The sequence below is a fragment of the Pyxicephalus adspersus genome, chromosome 3 (genome assembly GCF_032062135.1).
Source record: "Pyxicephalus adspersus chromosome 3, UCB_Pads_2.0, whole genome shotgun sequence".
NCBI lineage: Eukaryota > Metazoa > Chordata > Amphibia > Anura > Pyxicephalidae > Pyxicephalus > Pyxicephalus adspersus.
In genome coordinates this window covers 85,458,630-85,478,434 of record NC_092860.1, presented here as the reverse complement: position 1 = coordinate 85,478,434, position 19,805 = coordinate 85,458,630, and the positions used below count along the sequence as shown (strand labels likewise).

At 38.4% G+C, this 19,805-nt stretch overlaps 1 protein-coding gene across 1 annotated transcript in view; it reads right to left on the bottom strand.

The window, feature by feature from the left end:
* The window catches only part of MMRN1 (multimerin 1), a 61,806-nt gene that overhangs the window by 15,705 nt on the left and 26,296 nt on the right, over positions 1–19,805 (bottom strand). Inside the window, exons 2-3 of the mRNA XM_072405566.1 lie at positions 5,470–5,589; positions 4,357–4,463 (exon numbers count right to left, since the gene is read on the bottom strand). Coding sequence (XP_072261667.1) covers positions 4,357–4,463; positions 5,470–5,589 — 227 coding nt within the window. The remainder of the gene's footprint in view (positions 1–4,356; positions 4,464–5,469; positions 5,590–19,805) is intronic.

Below are 19,805 nucleotides of genomic sequence, written 5' to 3'. Positions count from 1 at the left end.
TCTGCTTCTTCGGGATACAGGTAGTAGTCTTTGCCTGCTGTGATGTTAAAGCTTTACTGGTTCTAGAATCCCCTTGAACTATTTTTTTTTAGATATATGGTGGCCGATCCTACCATGATCTCTATTGTCATTATGTAATTTATTATTTAATCCAATTCAATAATGTGGTGAGAATGGGTAGATTTCCAGTGTCAGAAGATAACACTTCTGTCTGCTAGAAGGATGTGGCTTAAAAAGCCTTTCTAAATAATAAAGTGGCAATTAACATTGATTACACTGGTCAACAAACATTTTTTTTTTTTTGCCAAACATAATAAAGTCATTTTAGATTATGTCTGATGCACAGATTCCATACATGGTAACGGTTTTGCTAGATTGGTTCTAGTTTTTGAAATAATGACCTCAATATTAACCTCAAAGAAAACTAATGAAACATGAAAATTAAGCAAAATTAAACTAGATATGTCTACATATACAAAATTAAATTTTTTAAATACCTAATATCAATATGTTCCATATTTAGTATATTTACAGAACTAATCACAAAGAAGTAATTGTAAAAATCATTTTGTATGATTTCCTTTTATGCTGATGATCAGGACAATCACATTGAAGGCTCCAGCAGTAGTCTGCCATCACGTATCTATCCCATCTGCCCTGATATCTTTCCTCCATCACCTTTATATCTTGATGGAACCTCTCCCCTTGTTCCTCACTGATATGATCAGGGTTTTCCTGCAATTTTTGCAAATGGCTATGGAGATAGTGTATCTTTATGATCATAGTAGCACCCAAATTTTTAAAGTTTAAGAGCAAGTTTTATACCAGTTCTTCATAGTTTTGTGCTTTATGGTTACTCAAGAAGTTCTTGACAATCATGACATAGCTGTGCCAGGCAGAAGCTTCAGTATCAGTCACGCAACTTGTGAAATTTGAATCTTTTATCAGTTTCCAAATCTGGGGTCCATCAAAAATTCCTGCTTTTAATTTTTCAGTACCTAATCCAGGGAAGAATCTATAAATGTATTTGAAGCAATCACCGTCCTTGTTCAGAGCTCTAACAAATTGCTTCATTAATCCAAACTTTATGTGTAATGGAGGGAGAATGATTTTTTCTTCATCAACTATTGGCTTGTTAATGATGATTGCTGCACCTTTTTTTCATGTTTTCCCTTGGAGGCCATGTCACTTTTTTCCAGTGATCCTGCTTTGCTCTACTATTCCACATGCAGATGAAACATGGGTATTTTGTGTATCCATTTTGCTATCCAAGTAGGAAGTTCACCATTTTTAAATCAACACATATGGACCATTGGTGTTCATGATAGCAAAGCTTTTGTAAGACCATTTGGATATTTTCATATTCTGCTTTAGGTTTTGTTGAGTGACCAATTGGAATTGATGTCCAATTTGGAATTGATAGCAGATGCCATTATGCAGTAAAACAGATTTAAAAATTTCGAGTGGAACGGTCTATGAAAGCCGCCAGTCTTCTGCTCGGTATTCTGGTATTCCCATATGGCCTAGTAGTCCAGGGATGTTACAACAGTACACAAAGTCTCCATCTTCACTGAAATATGGTAGGAGTGTCACCTCTCTTGTCCTATAAACCGTTATTTTAACTTCCAGTCTCAGACAGTTCTTTTCTTTCAGCCTGGATGCTAAAAGTTCAGATGCTTGTTTTGACAGACTTAGGTCACATATTAAATCACTGAGCTCTTCTTAGGAGAACTGCTGCTTTGATGAAATGCTTCCTTCATATTCACTTCCACTGCTAACTCCTGGATTACACTCCAAACCCTGTATATCCTCCATGTTGGATACAGGAATATCAGGGAGTCTACTGAACACTGGTATGGGAAAATCAGCACCATGCGGCACAGGTTGTCTTGCTGATTCCAAATCAGGGTACTCCCACTTGTTTTTCTTGTAATGATTGAAACCTTTTACAGTTACAGCACAAAAATAATGATTATGATGATTGTTGGAATCTTGTCATACCATAGGTACACCAAATTTCAAACGTTTGTAGACGCTTTATGCAAGTTTTGCATACCATATGGGGAGCCCAATACTTTGCTAGGTTCCCCAGTTTAAAACCAAAATATGCATATTATGCTTGTTTTACAAATTATGTAATGTTTCTCCTCTGTTTTTGCTTAGAATATTCACCACAAATGTAGCAAAATACATTTGGGTCATTTAAACAACTTCTTCTTCAAGGACTGTAAAAAAAGAAAATGTATGAATAAAAAGAAGGCAAATGAAAGTTTTTTCAGGACTTAGTTTTTTTTTTGAACAATACATAATGTATTTGAGACCACCATTCCTTTGAGAAGTCCATGATGACTGGTGCTCCAACTTGATAGCCAAAGACTGGATTGTTGAACAATAGGGTCAGAGGGCCTGGCCTGTCCAACAGCAGCTAAACTACAACCAGAGTGCAGGAGGACATGATGCTAAGAAAGAGCGGAGTGATGGGAATGACATCATGTTCTAACTCATTTAACTCAAGCTCCTTGTTTGTCAGAGTGATGATGTGACAAGGGCAGTGGACAGTTCTAAATATCATCGGGGTGTATGAGGTGGTGTTGCATTTGGTTTGTGCCCCAAACTAAAGAGAGGATAGTCACCTGCAGGGCTGCCCTGCCTTACTTCTAGAAGAGGGTGCTGTGGTAGAAGGTGATGTAACTAGCCCCATAAACCCTGTGTAATGGGAAGCCTCTTCCTTCTGATGTATCCTCTGAACCTTTTATTAAAGAATCCCCAACAAAAATATCTTGGTGTATGCTTAGGTAATAGGAGGGCTGCTGTAGGTGTTGGGACTGAGGCTGTGGAAGTGTTCATTGCTGATTGCATTATATTGGTGTACTTCTTTCCTGTTTTTGAAGTACAAGGAGTTTGTGTAAGGTGTAATGAAAAATGGACAGGAGCTGGACCTGAAGTAACATTTGATATTGGTACTCCAGTCAGGAGCTGACAAGAGTATACATGCTACTATCCCTCCTGCTGGAAGCAGATGCACACTGAGATTGAAATTTCAAACCCTCTAATAAACTATTTAAATACTAAAGTTGATTGAAAGCCATAACTTGCAATGTACATATACATAAATACACAAATTCTACACTCACCAGCTACATTTACCACTTTTGTTAAACTTTTAATAAATACATTAATGTCATCATAAATCAAAGTTTAGAAGTAGGTTATATGAAGCTTTTCAGTGAGCATCCTTAAGGGGATCCAGCTGTTTTATTATGGGTAATTAACTTGAATACGCTGCTGATATATTACATTGAAAGCCCTCTGCTTACCTTCAACTAATTTTTGGTAACCCGTAACTGTCTGTGATAGATGCAAATCTAAATTTATTGAACTGTAATACCATTTTCTTCTGATAAATTACAGCATTTTGTAACCAAACAATTGTTTTTAATTATAATATTCAAAATGAAAAAGATGAAATGCTGGTTAGCAGATTAATTTACAGCTGACTCTGGGGAGCGGACATAATTCAGTGTTGAATGTTTGGCTTTATATTACCAAAAAAGCAACTGCAACTTGTTTTTAAAGTTTATAGTATTTAAAATACAATAGTTTTGCTGGTATTGCTGGTTTTATTTAACCTGTAAATGTCATGAAATACTGTATATACTAAGATCTGTTTTACATCTGTATATTCTGATGCATTCATTGTCTTTAACTTTCATAATGATTCCTAAAGTGTATGTGTAGCTATACATTTTTTTAGTTTTAGATAGTTTAGGCAAACAATAAAACCCATGCCAATTTACTTATTCGTGCTGGTGTTCCACTTTTTAATTTCCCTTTATTTCCTGTTTTAAAAACACAAAAGGAAGCAAGAAGAAATCTATTAGACGGGAATTTCCTTCTTAGACATTTCTTTAAAAAAAACAAGTCTCTCCATTAGAAAAATTTCACCTTACTAAAAGGTTGGATTTTCTTACTTGGGGGTCATCAGTACAAATAGACCAGAGGTATTAATTTCATTAATGGAAACACAGACAGCAAATAAAGTGTGACTAACCATTCCCTACTCTACCCAAAATTGAATGGTTTTGTCCAAAAGTAGACTTCAATAAAATCGGTTGTTTCTCAACCTTTTTAACATGGTAGGCCCTTGGAATAACTTTCAGGTCTTTAGGGAACACCTGCTATAATTACTATATTCACAGCTCACAGTACATTAGTGTGGAGGTCATTGAGAAGAACCCTGATTGAGAAATACTGCCCTAAACTAATAAATGTGTTTGTGTATGTCAAGCTAAGTAGAACTACAGACAAATCTGAATAATGGATGCTAAAAGTCCAAAATCCATAGTACAAACCAACCTGATGCAACGCACTGTTCTCCGCTGTACCCTGGGCAGCACTTCCATTCCAAAGATGTCACTATTTTATGCTTCATTCTGTAAACTGGTTGTGAGACGATGCGACTCCTGAGGATGTCAAACACAAATGGTAACCATAATGAATTATATTTATGTCTTCTAGATTTAGAGCAAACGTGTATTAGATAGCAGCTAGCATGCCACATAACATTAGTCTGGTCATACATACATGTCTCATATGTATTATATTTACAAGCAGTTTCTGATGATATCACACAGCTTAGAACAAAAGCGTACGCGTTTTACTATTCTCATGCACAGATTCTTTAACATCATTTACAATGACTGCAACAAATCTTCTTTCTTTGCTTACATATCGAAGGGTTCACAATCAAAAACTAGGATTTTGGTTATCAACATATTCAATAAATTTTTAAGGGTTAATATTTACATTTTAAAAGACAAAATTTGCAATGATCAAATTTTGTGTTTCTCTATGGAAAAGTCAAAAGGTGAGATGATTCAAAGTAAATAAAAATGTTAACTTTTATTAGTAAGAATGTTTTTAGAGTGTAATACACAGTGCTCAGGTAATGCAAGTGTCAAATAAAGTAACATTTAAAATAGGCAGCAATAAGAAATAGATCTATCAGACTGCTTCATCTAAGAAATGTGGATCAACTTTACATTAGTTTAGTTTGCTGCATATTAAACAGCTGACAAAGTGCATTTTATTTATTATTAATCATTAAAAATCTGACAGTGAATTATTTGATTGTGACTCTGTGTACTATTTAAACAAAAAAAATAAGCTTTGAGGGCTAAGATGTGTTCATTAATTTAGTTCTGTACAGTGTGCTACTTGAGAAAGTGTCACCTTAGACTGTGGTTCTTTTTAAATGAACTCAGGACATGCAGTTTAATGGTCCATGACTTTTCCTGTCTAGAGCAATTATTCATTGTAGATTAAAGTATTTTTTCTGTTCAGCATACAGATTATAGTTGTCATTGCTTTGTATACAGTATGTAGGCAAAGCACACTAAACATATAGTAAGCTCAAAATGCTGAATATAATACAAAAGGGCATTAACTTATCAAAGGATCAGTACAGACCTCATTGAACAAGCTCCAACATTCCATGCACAGGGATTTGTTCCTCCAGACACATATGTTTCCACATTATCCATTGCAACTGTTGGCATGAGTCTCGTATGGACATACGCACACCAATTTCTGTAAAAAAAAAAAATATATGGGCTTAAATATTTTTTTTTTAATTCACATCTATATTGAGTTATCTATATTGTATAACATAGAGTTTATTGTACTCACAGTCATCCTCTGACCCTGTCATTTACACAATCTAATGCCTCTACATAGACAGTGTTCTGATAAAGAAAGACCAATATCTATTTGAAGATTTACCTGTGGTGTGGTTCAAATGTTATAATATGCTGGTCTTGTATACCTGGACATACAGTAGACACTATAATAAAGCCACATATGTGTTGAAAAAGCAATGACCTCATTTGACATATTTGTACATTCAGTTGACAGCTTTAATCTCAAGTGAATTATAACATATTAAATATTCCAATAATGATAGTTTTTTTCTAAAATTTTAAGGGGACTATATACATCTATTTTATTCAGTCTAATGTGTTTTTTTATTTATTATTTAATATTTCAATTGTGCTTGAGTATAAATTGTATATGTTTAATTCCATTTGCATATGAATGGGTACAGATTCACTTTATTTACCAAACTAAGTGAATAGTCTTTACAAAGTTAATATTGAAAATATGTTGTTTAAAATAAATGCACTAAAATAAAATAAGATTGTTGGTTTTTTTACCAAGCAATGGGCCAAGGGTGGCCATAAACAGAATAATCCCTCTCCCAACCAATAATAAATACATAGTTTCAGAAAGGATCAACATGTTTAGGGCTACGAACAGAGACAATCTGCCTATTGGTTGTCAGAAGAGTCCATCACAGGTTCTGAGCTGAGTTCTGAAATCTTCTAGTGTGATAGCTCTATGTGAGGGATAGGAACAAAACCACTTGTGTAATTACCTGTCCCTACTACTGGGACAAAAAAATGTTTTGCTGATTTTAAGGCCAATAAAAGGAAAGAAGACAATAATAAATGTAAAGGCAGGAGATGGGTTGTACTTTTTATGATGTACAGGACACATCATCTAATATTCATGCAGTTTATTATAAAGGAAGTGTATGTGTAGTGAATACATTATTATACAATATAATACATTGTATTACCATGAATACTGAAAATAAATATGTCAGTGCACTGTTTAATTCACAAACCTTTATTTACCGCATACATTAAATCCACAAACATGTTGTAGCTTTCGTTTTCTCAGCCAAATATTTAACTTTTTCAAAGTCATGATGAATTAAAACAAGTGGAAATCTGCATTGACTGGCAGTTGTTTACCCTCATAAATCACAGTGTTTATTATGCATATGTCAATACAACTGCCTAATGTCTGTTATCAGAGCTTCTCAGTTCCTTTATCTCTAGACAAAAATGCTTTGCTGGACAGAATTTTAAAGTGGATGTAATCCTCATTAAAGAAATGCTATGCAAAATGCATGACATGCACCTACAAAATAATAGAAGCAATACCGTTATGTACCTTATGTACCCTTAGTCCTGAAAAAATCTTACTAACTAACTTTTATACAAATGTTTGACTTTTTTTTTTATTTACACATACGAGGGATTGGAAAGTCAGGGTATAAAGATATCAGAAATTTTGCAACCACATAGAAAGTGCAAGATGAACAGGTTAGTAGGTTTTGTAAATTGAACATTGCATGAGAGAGAATAAATCAGGGCAAAGAGAAAGAGGGTAATAAAACTAATGCAATTGCAAGACTGCCATCAGTGCACTGCTGCAGTCTTTCATGACTTTCACAGACACCAAGTACTTGGTTCAGGAACACAAAGGCTGTATGGTGTTACCAGAACACTGAATGATTAAGGAAAGTTTTTGAAGCTGGGTGGCCTGTAACACTACGGAAATGTCTAGATAAAATGCAGAAGCCCTAGTAAGCTTAAAAGTAGGGATATGCAAATCTGCCTGGTTTGATTGATAGGTCAAGGGTTTAGTGAATCTTTTTTGAAGTGTGAAACTAAATTTAGTAGCAAATTCCAATAAAGTCTACAGGGCGCACATATCAGATCTGGCCATTTGTAGGATTAATAGGCAAACCGCTGTTTAAAAGAATCATGGGGAGATCAACCACTGGGACATGTACCAAGATAAAAAAATACCATAGAAAGGGAAGAAGGACATTTCAAGAGGCATCTGGGGGCTCCCTTATTAAAGAGAACATTCCCAGAGACCCCCAAAACACTTGGGTTGCGTTGTGGGGGTGAGGCCCTCTTTCCCAATGATAGCCCTTTGCACGAATGGGCACAAGTGGGAGCCTGGTTTTCCAAAAGGAAAGGTGATACACACTGCTTTTTTAGCAATACAGGTTCCACAGAGCCATTTATGACTAGGATGATCTAAGAAGGTCCGGTCCCAAGCCTGAAACATCTAGTTTTAATATTGGGGGCCACCCACACTATTATTTAAACAATCATTTGACTCAAGACAAAAACCTATTGTATATAAAAACATTGGGGTGCTAATGTGTGAAATTCTGATGCTAATTAAGCCTTGATTTCTATATAACTATATAAGAATTGTATCCTATACCTAAATTTATTTTTCACTTTGGGGATGCTAGTAAAGATCCCCAAAATCCCAACAGTTTTTTGTAAAAATATTATGTTCAGGGGTTTTGCAATCAAGTTGAAATCTCCTACATTCAGATTTTTTACTCTGACATTTGCATTTTTAAATTTCAACCTTGAAAGTGTAAATTTTATTTTAAAACCAAGGTGGTTGGATTTTTTGCACTTGCTGGTGTAAGGAACTTACCCGTCCTGCGAGCCCGCGGTGTCCCTGGGGTTCCCACCCACAGAGGGAGACGCCGCTGTAACAGGCAGCATGGCCGAGGCTGCTGCTCTGCTCGCAGCTTGTCTGTCTCTGCAGGCGGAGGGATCCGTCCTGGCCAAACTACTGTTCAGCCAGGCAGCAGCCCTTGCATCCCTTAAGATGTGGTTAATGATATTCCTGCTCTCAGCACTCCTTTGCAAGTGCAAAGTAGTGCACGTCCTAGGGGTGCTGTGGGAAGAGGTGCGCGTGTCACCATGCGTCTCTCTTGTACCCCCCGAGGGCGTGGCACTCGGCTGCCTCGCCCCGGGGCGGGACATAGTTAGTTTGAATTCCCTGCGGCCAATCAGCCGCAGGGGATTTACCTAATCTCCTATCAGACGGTGCCAGGTGGCGCAAGGTCATTGGTCATCCTGGCCATTTAAGGAGAGCCTGTCCTGTACACCATTGCCCGATATAGCCTCTGTTACACAGTGTGCTTGGGTGCGTCCTTGTGTTGGTTTAAAGTTTATCTGTTTGTCATTACCTTAGTGACCTGGTCTGGAACTCACCTTGCTTGAACTCTGCCAGCCCTGACCTCGGATTGTTACTGACCATTCTGCTTGCTGCCTGCCCTGACCTCGGATTGTTCTTGACCTGCATTTGCCTTATCCTCCTGTACTTCGCTTTATTGGACTTAACCCTTGCTGTGCTGTATGATTTTGAATAAAGCCTGATTTAAGGGTATCTGGAGTTGGTTGTGGTTTGTGTGCCCAGGCGCATTACAGCTGGCCATTAGCAGAACAGTTGAAACAAGGAAAATATGCCTAACTGATGTATTCTTAACATTTTCATTTTGAAGATAGGGGGTGAGGTACACAGTGTTGTTGACCTTGGTACATTGGTTTTTTAAATTTTAAGTGGCTTGGTGCAAACTAAAGACAACTTAGAAAAAAAGTAAAGTACGTTTACTTAACTGACTCTAATCTCTCCCTATACAGTCTTTTTCCCTACAGCAGCTTCCAATTTACCGACACTTTGGCTATTGTGTCCCACATTTTATTTTTCCACGCTGGTTGAGTTTTCTGAAGCACGAGGATTCATAAATAGTCATTACTTTTTCATCCTTATTAATTGTTTTTATCCATGTCCCCAAGATCACATCAGAATCCTCCCTTCACATCAGAAACTTACATTTACATCAGGAACCTCACCCATGAGTGTAACTTCACTGGCCAGTCACTATTGTGAATACAACCTCCAGCCTTCTACTTCTGGCTCCAGGCAGAGCTAGGAAAAGGAAGCTAGTGGTGGAAGATTTCCTCCTCCAGATTTATGTAAAACACAGATTGGCCCAGTGGTCATAGGATGGGCTCTCTGGACCTCAGCAACCCCTTTTCATGGGCCACTGTCTTTTTCTTTTATTTTTTTATCACATTGATATTGGTGTTATCTAACCTGCTTGTAGTGATTTAGTACAATGTCGGACAGCATTTAGAGGACAGGGATCTTGTTGACTTAGGGTAAGATTGTATTATTTAGGGTAAGATATAGATTTAAAAAGGTTGAAATTACATTACAATGTTTAAAATGTTATTAGATGCAGAGCTGAACTGAAGTATATTGGTAAGATGTGTTCGGGGGTTCTATTTAAATAAACCCAGAGCACCAAATCAGAAATGTAAAAAATGCGTGCTATTGTAACACATTAGTGGAAACTAGCCCTTATTGCCTGCCAGACTCCGTATCTTTGATACAGATAAGCATACCGCACAGCACAAACAAACTGAAAGGTGGGAAAATAATAGATTAGAAGCCAGAAGGAACAGAGAAACCAATCAATATAAAAAGGAGGTTAAGTGGGGAGCTGCTGTGCGAGACAAGCAAATGATACACAAGCAAAATTGTATAGGAAGAAAGGCTGAGAAACCATGAATTAAACATAAAGCATATAAAAACTCATAGGCCTGGGAGAACAGACAAATAGCTAGCAACCAAGACAGTAAATAAGAACACCGATTACCAGGGGTGCTAAACAAAAAACAGGACAGGAAGAGGTACAAAAAGAAACAAAGACAGACAACAGGATAACCACAGAAAGAACCTAATAGACTTGTGTCTTCTTTAAACTGACCAATTTAACAAAAAAGTAGCAGGAGCAACCAGATTCTAAAAGCTAGGTTTCAATATTATCAATAACGGGCACAGAGGCAGAGACTAACCAGAATGTAGGAGCTAGTTTAGAACATTGACAGAACAAGGTTGAAAATCACAAACACATGGATAGGGGCCTGGACTGAAAGCAAAGTAAATGACACTTACATTAAATGTATCAGCAGTACCCTATTTGACTGCACATAAATGTATAGTCCAAGGTATTGCTAGAACAAGATATTGGAAAATACCAGAAAAAGCTAAAATGGGGAAGGGCAAGGACTGGCACTAAAAACAGACATAATCAATAAGTAGTGGAAAGCCAGGGGAAGAAATAAATAGTTAAGGATGCATGCATCAAACCAGATCCTTATGGGGAAGACATAGAATATTTTAATTGTTTTGAAGGTTGAATACAAAGTAAGGCTTTTTAAGTTTTTTTTTATTACACTGACCACTGTTAGTAAAACTTTTTAGTTTCGGTCCGCTTTAAAATACAGCACAGTGCAGTAAGTTTTTACTTTATATTGTATATGGTATAGGGTAGACAACAAGTAAAAATATTATTCTTTTTTTTGTTACTGCAACACCCATCCCATCCTGTCTTGATTGCTGTGGAGCGCATCCCGGAAGGCTGCTGGGCAATTTTTCTTAATTCCTACATTGAAGGGAAAGAGATGCTGATCTCACACCTGCGCAATGCGAGATTGGGTGATGTAGCCAGAAGAAGACAAAGGGAAATGGCGGCGCTTGGCAATTCCTCAGTGCCGAAACGAAGAAGTCCAGGACGGCGCAGGACCCGATTGAGGACTTCTCCTCAAGGTAAGTGTGATTTTTTTTTCTCAGTTTAGTTCCACTTCAATTATTGTATTTTGTATACTGAGCTGTAAGTTATATACTCATGATTACTCCACTCTGTAAGTTGTACTGTTTATCATTTATTTCTGACTCCTTACCCCTTCACCTTATGCCATGCTAAAAGATAATTACACCTCACCACTGCATGACACACAGTGTGCTTTGCTACTTACTTCAGCACTCTCTGTACATACATACTTGTGAACACTTCACTCTTTACATTTTAGTGTAGATACTACATATCCCTAAACTTTACATGTCATGTTACCAAATACATTCTCCTGGCCATGTATTATATAGAGTGTTCTCTACATCACATTTTTTATGCCAGTGCCCATTAGAGAGAACACCCATCCTTTGCCCTGCACCATACATTATGCCTGAAAAGTTTTTTTCTTGTCATTTGAGTTGGGCAGGGCACTGTCAATTTCATCTATAAAATTTCATGCCTCACAATTTTCCACTAAATGAGATGGTTAATGCTTTGCCGACTGCTTACTTGGCCACTAATGGCAATTTATAAACAAAAGTCTTCCCCAGGTACAGCATTTGGCATTGCTAAAGAAAACAAGGTAGTGAAAGCCAGACCATTGAAAATGGTGGTACCTAGAAGATGGAGTAATAAAAACACTTGACAAGGATAAAAGCCAGTGATGGCCTGAATAGAGGAATATCTGTGTATTTATTAAATATAATGCATAACAAACTGTACCCTTGTCTTTTTCAGTTGTATTAATGTATTTGGAGGTTCCTGTTTAACAACTACATTTTTTTAAATTAATTATTTAAATGTCATTTGATATTATTCAAAACCTCTCTTTTGTTTACTATTTAGAAATGTATTTATATGTAAAATGCCAATAAAGTTGCTAAAAGATGTTTAGAATGTATGCAACTTCTCTAGAATAACTCAAGAACCCTCAGTTTAGTTTTGCAATAATATTTCTTTTGGGTTAGTGTGATATCTCCAAAGCTATACACATATACATGGCATTTAGACATCTTGCGGAGGGTGACATGTGGAAATAGAATAAAACTGTAACCCTTTATCGTGACACTGAAAAATGAAATAACAATTTTCATTGGAATAAAACCTAGATTCAAGTATGAAAGTCATTTTCACTTGTGAATGATCTCTATGACAAGGATACCCCAAGGCTTCGTAAAATTAATTCCATTAAATCTGTTAAATTATGCAGGAGGGCATCATCAAATCCCCTGCTATAATGATTTCACTCTAATTTGGCATACTGTCTTATCACTTGGTAGACTGTATCACATTCATTATTAACAAATCATGTTCTTGGTACATCCTGTATCATTGGGAATCTAGAGAATTCTTTGTCTTTACCAACCTGTCACTTGTCACACTAGTTGAAAACTTACTTTCAAAGGGAAGAATAAATAATCATGTTACCTTTCTTCATACCTGCCAGAGCTGAGTCAAATCGACTAAACTTACTACTCACATACATATTATTGGGCAATTGGCACCTGTTCAGCTTCACTGAATATGACATGTCTACTCAAAAACTAATTTAAGGCCTTGATAATGGTCACTTTCACAAGAATTGCGTCTCAATCAGGTAAGAAGAGACATAAAAGTCCTTTAAACATCATCTGCATCTGACCTAACAAATGTAATATACTGCATTGTTCTTAACCCCAGCTGTGGTGTTTGCATTAACCATTGTTGTTTAGCTTTTTTGTTTTAAATTTCACTTGGTGATCCTACCCATACCCACTTCCTGTCTTACTACTACTACTATCTTTGTTCAGGGACAACTGTTACCAGTACAAGGAACTAAAGGTCATTTTTTGACAGTGTGAACATATACAGTTGTAAAAACTTTATGGACTTTCTACCCTACTTCACTGTACCATCATAATATAGCAAACTGTATTAAATGTATTGTGAAATCAATTCAATTTCCTTTGAATGAAAATTTTGTCATTAGGTATATGTTTGGTAGAATGAAGACTAATTTAATGTCAACCTTCCACTAAAACTATTTTCTTGGTTCCGGCACCCCGTGCAGTAAACAGTAGTGAACAGCAGCTCCGGTTCTATCGCCGCATAGTGCCAGCCTTGACATCACCCCGCGCCTCCGTGACTCGCTCAATGGGTAGAAGAGCCGATGCAGTGCGAATGGATCGGTTTGTTTCTGCTCCCCAGCAGTCAAAACAGACTCAGCAGAAGCAGTCAGCCAGGAAGGCTGCTGCTTCTAAGATGGCAGACGGACCAGCAGACCTCATGGCAGCAGACAACAGCCCAGGTAGGGCTGATGATTCAACACATCATTGCCCAGCAATTGATTATAAGCAGATAGCCATAGAGGTCTCCCAGCACCTGGAGCCCAGCCTATTAGAGAACATAAACGAGGCCCTAGGAGTTCAGTTACAGCACATCACAGAAAAAGTTAACAAGCATGGGAAACATATTCATGAGCTGCACCAGCTTGTCAGTGACCTAGAGGATGAGCTTCTCACTACCCGCACGCAGCAACAGCAAATGCATGAGCAGTATCAGCTTATGCATGCCAAACTGGTGGATATGGAGAACAGGTCTAGAAATGGTTGGAGTACCTAAGACATAACGCAGCTGACCTCCATAAACTCTGCTCTAGTATGAAACCTAAAGCCCCAGGGATCAAATCCCCCATGAAAATGGAGGAGTCCATAGGTTGGGTCCAATACAGCGCAAAAAAATCGACTTCCCGCATGACAGAAAAGATGGTGAGTTCTATCATCCTGTTGGTTACCTCATTGATTTTCTTCTCACCTCTCCCATTGGGAAAAAAGGGAGTCCATTGGAAGTACCACGATGTTTGACTTTGCTTTTCCTCATTGTTTTAGTTTGGTTCATTTTGGTTTGGGTTGGGGAATGGTTTACAGCACTATGACACTACATATGCTTTCGACTTACCGTACAGTTGCTCATGGATGATTTTGTTTACTTAGCTCCATAACTGCGCATAGTTACATGGATTGTTAAGGACCTCCGATCCCCTGCCAAACGTACAAAAGGTCTTGGTCACCTGAAAAAGCTGCAACTGGATGTGGCCATACTGCAAGAAATGCATTTATCATCTGCTTTCTTCCACCTTCCTCGAAAGAGCTGGGTGGGTGAAGTGTGGGGTGCATCATCTCAAGGCAGGCAGGGCTGGTGTGCTCATATTAATCAATAGGAAACTGCAATTTACAGAAATTTTAAAGTCATGTGATCCATCTCAGGCTGGGGATGGGCCTCTATCACACTACAATTCATGACTGGTTCTGTTACGGTACTGGCCATTTATGGCCCCAATCAGGATAACAAGATATTCTATGACTCATTGCTAACTACCCTACATACCTTACCATGCACACCTCTGATAATAGCAGGAGACTTTAATGCGGTGCCTAACACCAAAGAGGACAGACAGCCGCCTCCCCAGAGGCAAGGTACCACCCTGTCAAATGATAACGCTTTCCATTCTTTTATCTCAGTGGCCGGCCTGATTGATATTTGGAGGCACCTACTCCATTAGAGTGAGAATTCACACGTGTCCACCTGTACACTCTACAATGTCACAAATCGATAATATACTTATCTCAGAAGACATGCTACTGAAGGTGTACGCAGCAGAAATACACTCGTTGGTGATTATGGACCATGCCCCGGTGACAATTGACATCACAGAGATTCCTCCACAAAACAGATTTTGTATGGAGATTTCCAGCGTTCCTGGCCAAGGATGAAAAATTTCAGCATCATCTGCAGCACTGGTGGCAGAACTATGAGTTTCATAATGGTCAGCACAAGTCCAACCCACAACTTGACTGGGACACGGCGAAGGCGGTCCTCAGAGGCAATATTATCGCATATGTAACCTCCACAAAGAAGGCAACTCTACACAAGTATATTGAGGCCTGTACTCAGGCCAGACAGGCATATGTGCAATTTAAAACTCACCTTTTGCCGGCAGATAAGGAAATATGGTTACAAGCCAAACGAGCATTTGATCTCTGGATTAGCCAGTATGACTCCACTATCAGATTTTACCAATCAGCCGAATTCTTACGATACGGTAGCAAATCTAGCAGATTACTGGCTAATTTGGCAAAGGGGTTTAGGATGCCTCCCCGAGTAGTAGCCATCAGAGATTCTAAAAATGTTTTATGTAACTCTCCAAGGACATTGCATCTGTGTTTGCGAAGTTTTATGAAAACCTTTATACCTCTGGGGCAGTGATGTGTCTTTGGGCAGAGGTTTCTTGGGATTAACCCTCCCCAAACTCACATCAGAAGGGGTAAACTTCCCCAACTCGGCAATAACTGAGGAGGGGGTATTTGCTGTGATCAAGGGCTCTGTCAAATGTAAAGCACCAGGACCAGATGGTTTACCTTTTTAAAATCTTAGTGGACAAGGTGGCACTCTCCCTCAAGGCACTGTACAATACCCTGTTCTCTTCCTTCACTTATCTAGACTCAAGTAATTTGGCTTTCATTAAGATCTTTCTTAAAGGACATAGAGATCCGCACGACCCAGGCTCATACCGCCCAATCTCCCTCCTAAACCAAGATGTCAGGATATTGTCTAAAATCCTGGCAGTTTGCCTGGCAAGGATTATGCCACAACTGGTGAGCCCAGCGCAGGTGGGTTTCATAGTGGGAAAATCCACCACTTACAATATCAGGAAACTATTGTTGGTATTAGAGCAATCGCGTTTAAATAGTCCCTCCTCTGCTTCGACGGCTCTTTTGTCGCTTGACGCGGAGAAGGCCTTCGACAGTGTTGGGTGGCCATGGCTACATCTAGTGCTTCGGAATTTTGGATTTCAAGGAAATAAAGCCACTTTTTTGGCGGCCATGTACTCCCAATGGCCCAGGTTCAAGTAGCAGGAGTGCTTTCTTCATCCTTTCCTCTGAGCAGAGGTACTGGACAAGGCTGTCCTCTCTTACCGTTATTAGTTAACTTAGCAATTGAGCTGCTGGCCAGGTCATTTTGCGACTGCAAAGTTTTTGAAGGTATTAATGTTCACAATAGACAAATTAGATTGGCTATGTTTGCAGATGATGTGATGGTATTTCTTCAGAACCCAACTAAGGATTTGTCTAATATTATCAAACATATTAGGAGTTTTGGGATATTCTTGGGTTTCCGCATTAACTATGACAAAAGTGAGCTGCTCAGTCTCAAACCCCATCTCCGGCCGGGGATAGCAGCAGAAATTACAGCTCTAGGCCTAAAGTTAGGAAAATCCCATCTAACTTTTTTAGGAATAAAAATATTTTGTAACACCCATGATATGTACACTCATACATACTCTCCCCTAATAGCCAAAATATTAGCTGAATTGAATATCTGGAAAAACATACCCCTATCTCTGATGGGCTACTGACATCTAATATAGATGATCAGCTTTGCCAGGCTCCTTTACTCGTTACAGAATTAACCCTTTCTTCTGAGACACTCAGATGTACAAAAACTCCACTCTGCCATCACAGCTTTTCTGTGGCAGGGGAAGAATCCACGAATAGCAAGGGCAAAATTGATCTGTTCTAAAGAAAACAGGCAATAACTTACCTGATGTAGGAATGTATAACATAGCCTGCCTACTAAGACACGTTAAGGACTGGTGGCATGGGACATCACACTATACTACCAGTAAACTTGAATCCGCCCCTGGTCTCTACTAGGTTTATTGAATACCTCCTACTCAGACGTGCCTCATACTATTGGGAACAACCTAATATTTAGAGACACTTTACTAGCATGGAGGGAGTTCAAAAAGTCATATAGCTGTTGTCTCGGAGCTACTATGGCAACCCCTATCTGCTCCACTCCGGGTTTTCCCCAGGGGCAAATGCACCAAGCCTATAAGTTATGGGCACAGAGAGGTGTTAGGACTTTAGCACAATTGGTGGATGAAGATGGTGAGCTTCTGCCCTTTAAAATTTTTAGAATCAAGTATGCTATACCTATGCATCATTTCTTATATTATCTTCAAGTGAAATCCACCTTTTTTGAGGGACAGGTTGGACGCTCAGATCTAAGGCTTCCCCCTCTGGTGTCCAGGATCTTGGGAACCCCACAGTTAAAACATTCTATATCACAAATCTACCCGCTGCTGATGGAACGGGTAACGAGTAAAGAGTGTTCCCACTCGTATGTTAAACACTGGGCAACTTATCTAGGTTGTAGTTACTCAGAAACTTTGGGTCTGCTAGAGGCTAGTTGGAGTAGTGTACGGAAACATATGGTGAGTGAACAGTGGAGGGAACTACAGTTTAAAATCAAACACAGAGCTTACTAAGCCTTCAATAAGAAAATCAGACCACAGGGGGTATCAGACCACCTGACAGCCTGCCCTAAATGTCAACTGCCTTTAGCTCCTTTAGAACATGCCCTTTGGGACTGCCCCAAGGTACTGGCTTTTTGGAGACTAGTATTTGAGTTCATTTTTACTTTAAAAACTTAATACCCAGTTATATTCTGTGTTACTAGAAAAGTATCCAGCTTTTTCTTAAAGCAATCTATAGTAGTTACTGAAACTACTTCCTGAGGGAGCTGATTCCACATTTTCACAGACCTTACAGTGAAGAATCCCTTCCTTATCCAGAGCCTAATATTTTTTTCCTCCAGATGCAAAGAGTGCCCCCTTGTTCTTTGTAATGATCTCAAAGTGAATAATGGGGAAGAGAGTTCTCTATATGGACCGTTTATATATTTATACAGGGTGATCATATCCCCCCCCTTAAACGTCTCAAGGGAGAATAGATTCAGTTCTATCTGAGCTCCTCAATTCCTTTAATTAATTAAGTTATCCTTCTCTGCACTCTCTCCAATTCCACAATGTTCTTTTTGTGAACTGGTGACCAAAACTGGACTGCATATTCCAGATGTGGTCTGGCCAAAGCTTTGTACAGGGGCAGGATAAAGTCTCCATCTCTGCAGTCTGTTCCTCTTTTATCACAAGAAAGTACTTTGCTAGCTTTAGATATTGCAGCTTGGCATTGCATGCTGTTATTAAGTCTATGATCTACCAGAACCCCCAGATCCTTTTTTATTTCTGACTCCCCAAAATGTATTCCCTCTAGACAGTATGAAGCATACATGTTGTTAGCTCCCAAGCGCATAATTTTTACAATTATCTCTATTAAATGTAATTTGCCACTTGGCTGCCCAATTAAACAGTACATCCAGGTCTGCTTGTAGATTATAGACATCCTGTATGGACTTATTTCCATTACATAGTTTGGTGTCATCTGCAAACACAGAAATGGTACTTTTAATCCCAAACTCTATATCATTTATAAAGATGTTAAACAGTAAAGGTCCCAACACTGAACCCTGGGGTACACCACTAATAACCTTAGACTATTCAGAGTATGAATCATTAATTACAACTCTCTGGATGGGATCTTTAAGCCAGTTCTGACCATTTACAGATTGACTTTTCTAAACCTATCGACCCTAACTTGCATATTACCCGTCTGTGGGGTACAGTGTCAAATGCTTTCGCATAGTCCAGTAAATTTGAGCATTTATATCTCCTGGCAGCGAAGAAATGTATACTCAAACAATGGTTGGACCCTAAAGCCCCTTCGCTTTCACAGCTTATACAATATATTGAAACAATTATGGTAATAGACAAAACCGAGGGGGTGGAGCATTTAAACACACACCCTCAAAGATTTTTGAAGACTTGGATGCATTATTTACAGCACACTCTTTCACCCATGCAGCTACAGGAGATTATCAGCCTTTTCAAACATACAGCATGGTATGATCAGAGAATACTAGCCTCTCATTAGGTTTACCTGATTGGCAATCTAGATAATATACTCTTCATAGGTACTGGCCTGTATTAACTGACAGTACATATCTACCTTGACAATATTTCAACATTATTACTTATCTTTTTATCCATAAGTAATAAGTGAGTTGTCTTACTAAAATTGTTCTGGGATTGTGAACCCCCCCATGTATGGTTAGTTTAGTTGTTCTATTTATTGTTAAAATGTGGTTGTTTGTTTCAATATAGAAATGTGAGGATTATGATGTTTATGCTCAAAACAATAAACCTCGTCAAGAAATAATCCAATTTATCCATAAGAGAAAAAAGAGGCAAGAAAAGTCTGGACATGTGCAATCGTTTTATTTTTGAACCACTTGTTTATTATCACTATATAACTGATACTGTTTATAATTAGGATTGCATTCTGTATAGTGATTGTATATTTCTGTTTCACCTACTATAAATAGGTTTACAATCCACATGAAAAAAAGCTAGAAATTGTACAGGAAAGTTCTGTCCTGGATGGCAGAAATATTCCCACCTGCTTCGGGTTGTGGTCCCTCTTAAAAAAAAAAAAAAATTATGTGATTTGGGGGGGTTGTATTAGTGTAAATACTTTTTATATCATGTACCCCCTTGTTACATGTACGAACAAAGTGCCCTCCTGGTCCAGTCGTACAGGTGGAGAGAGTGTCGTTAACC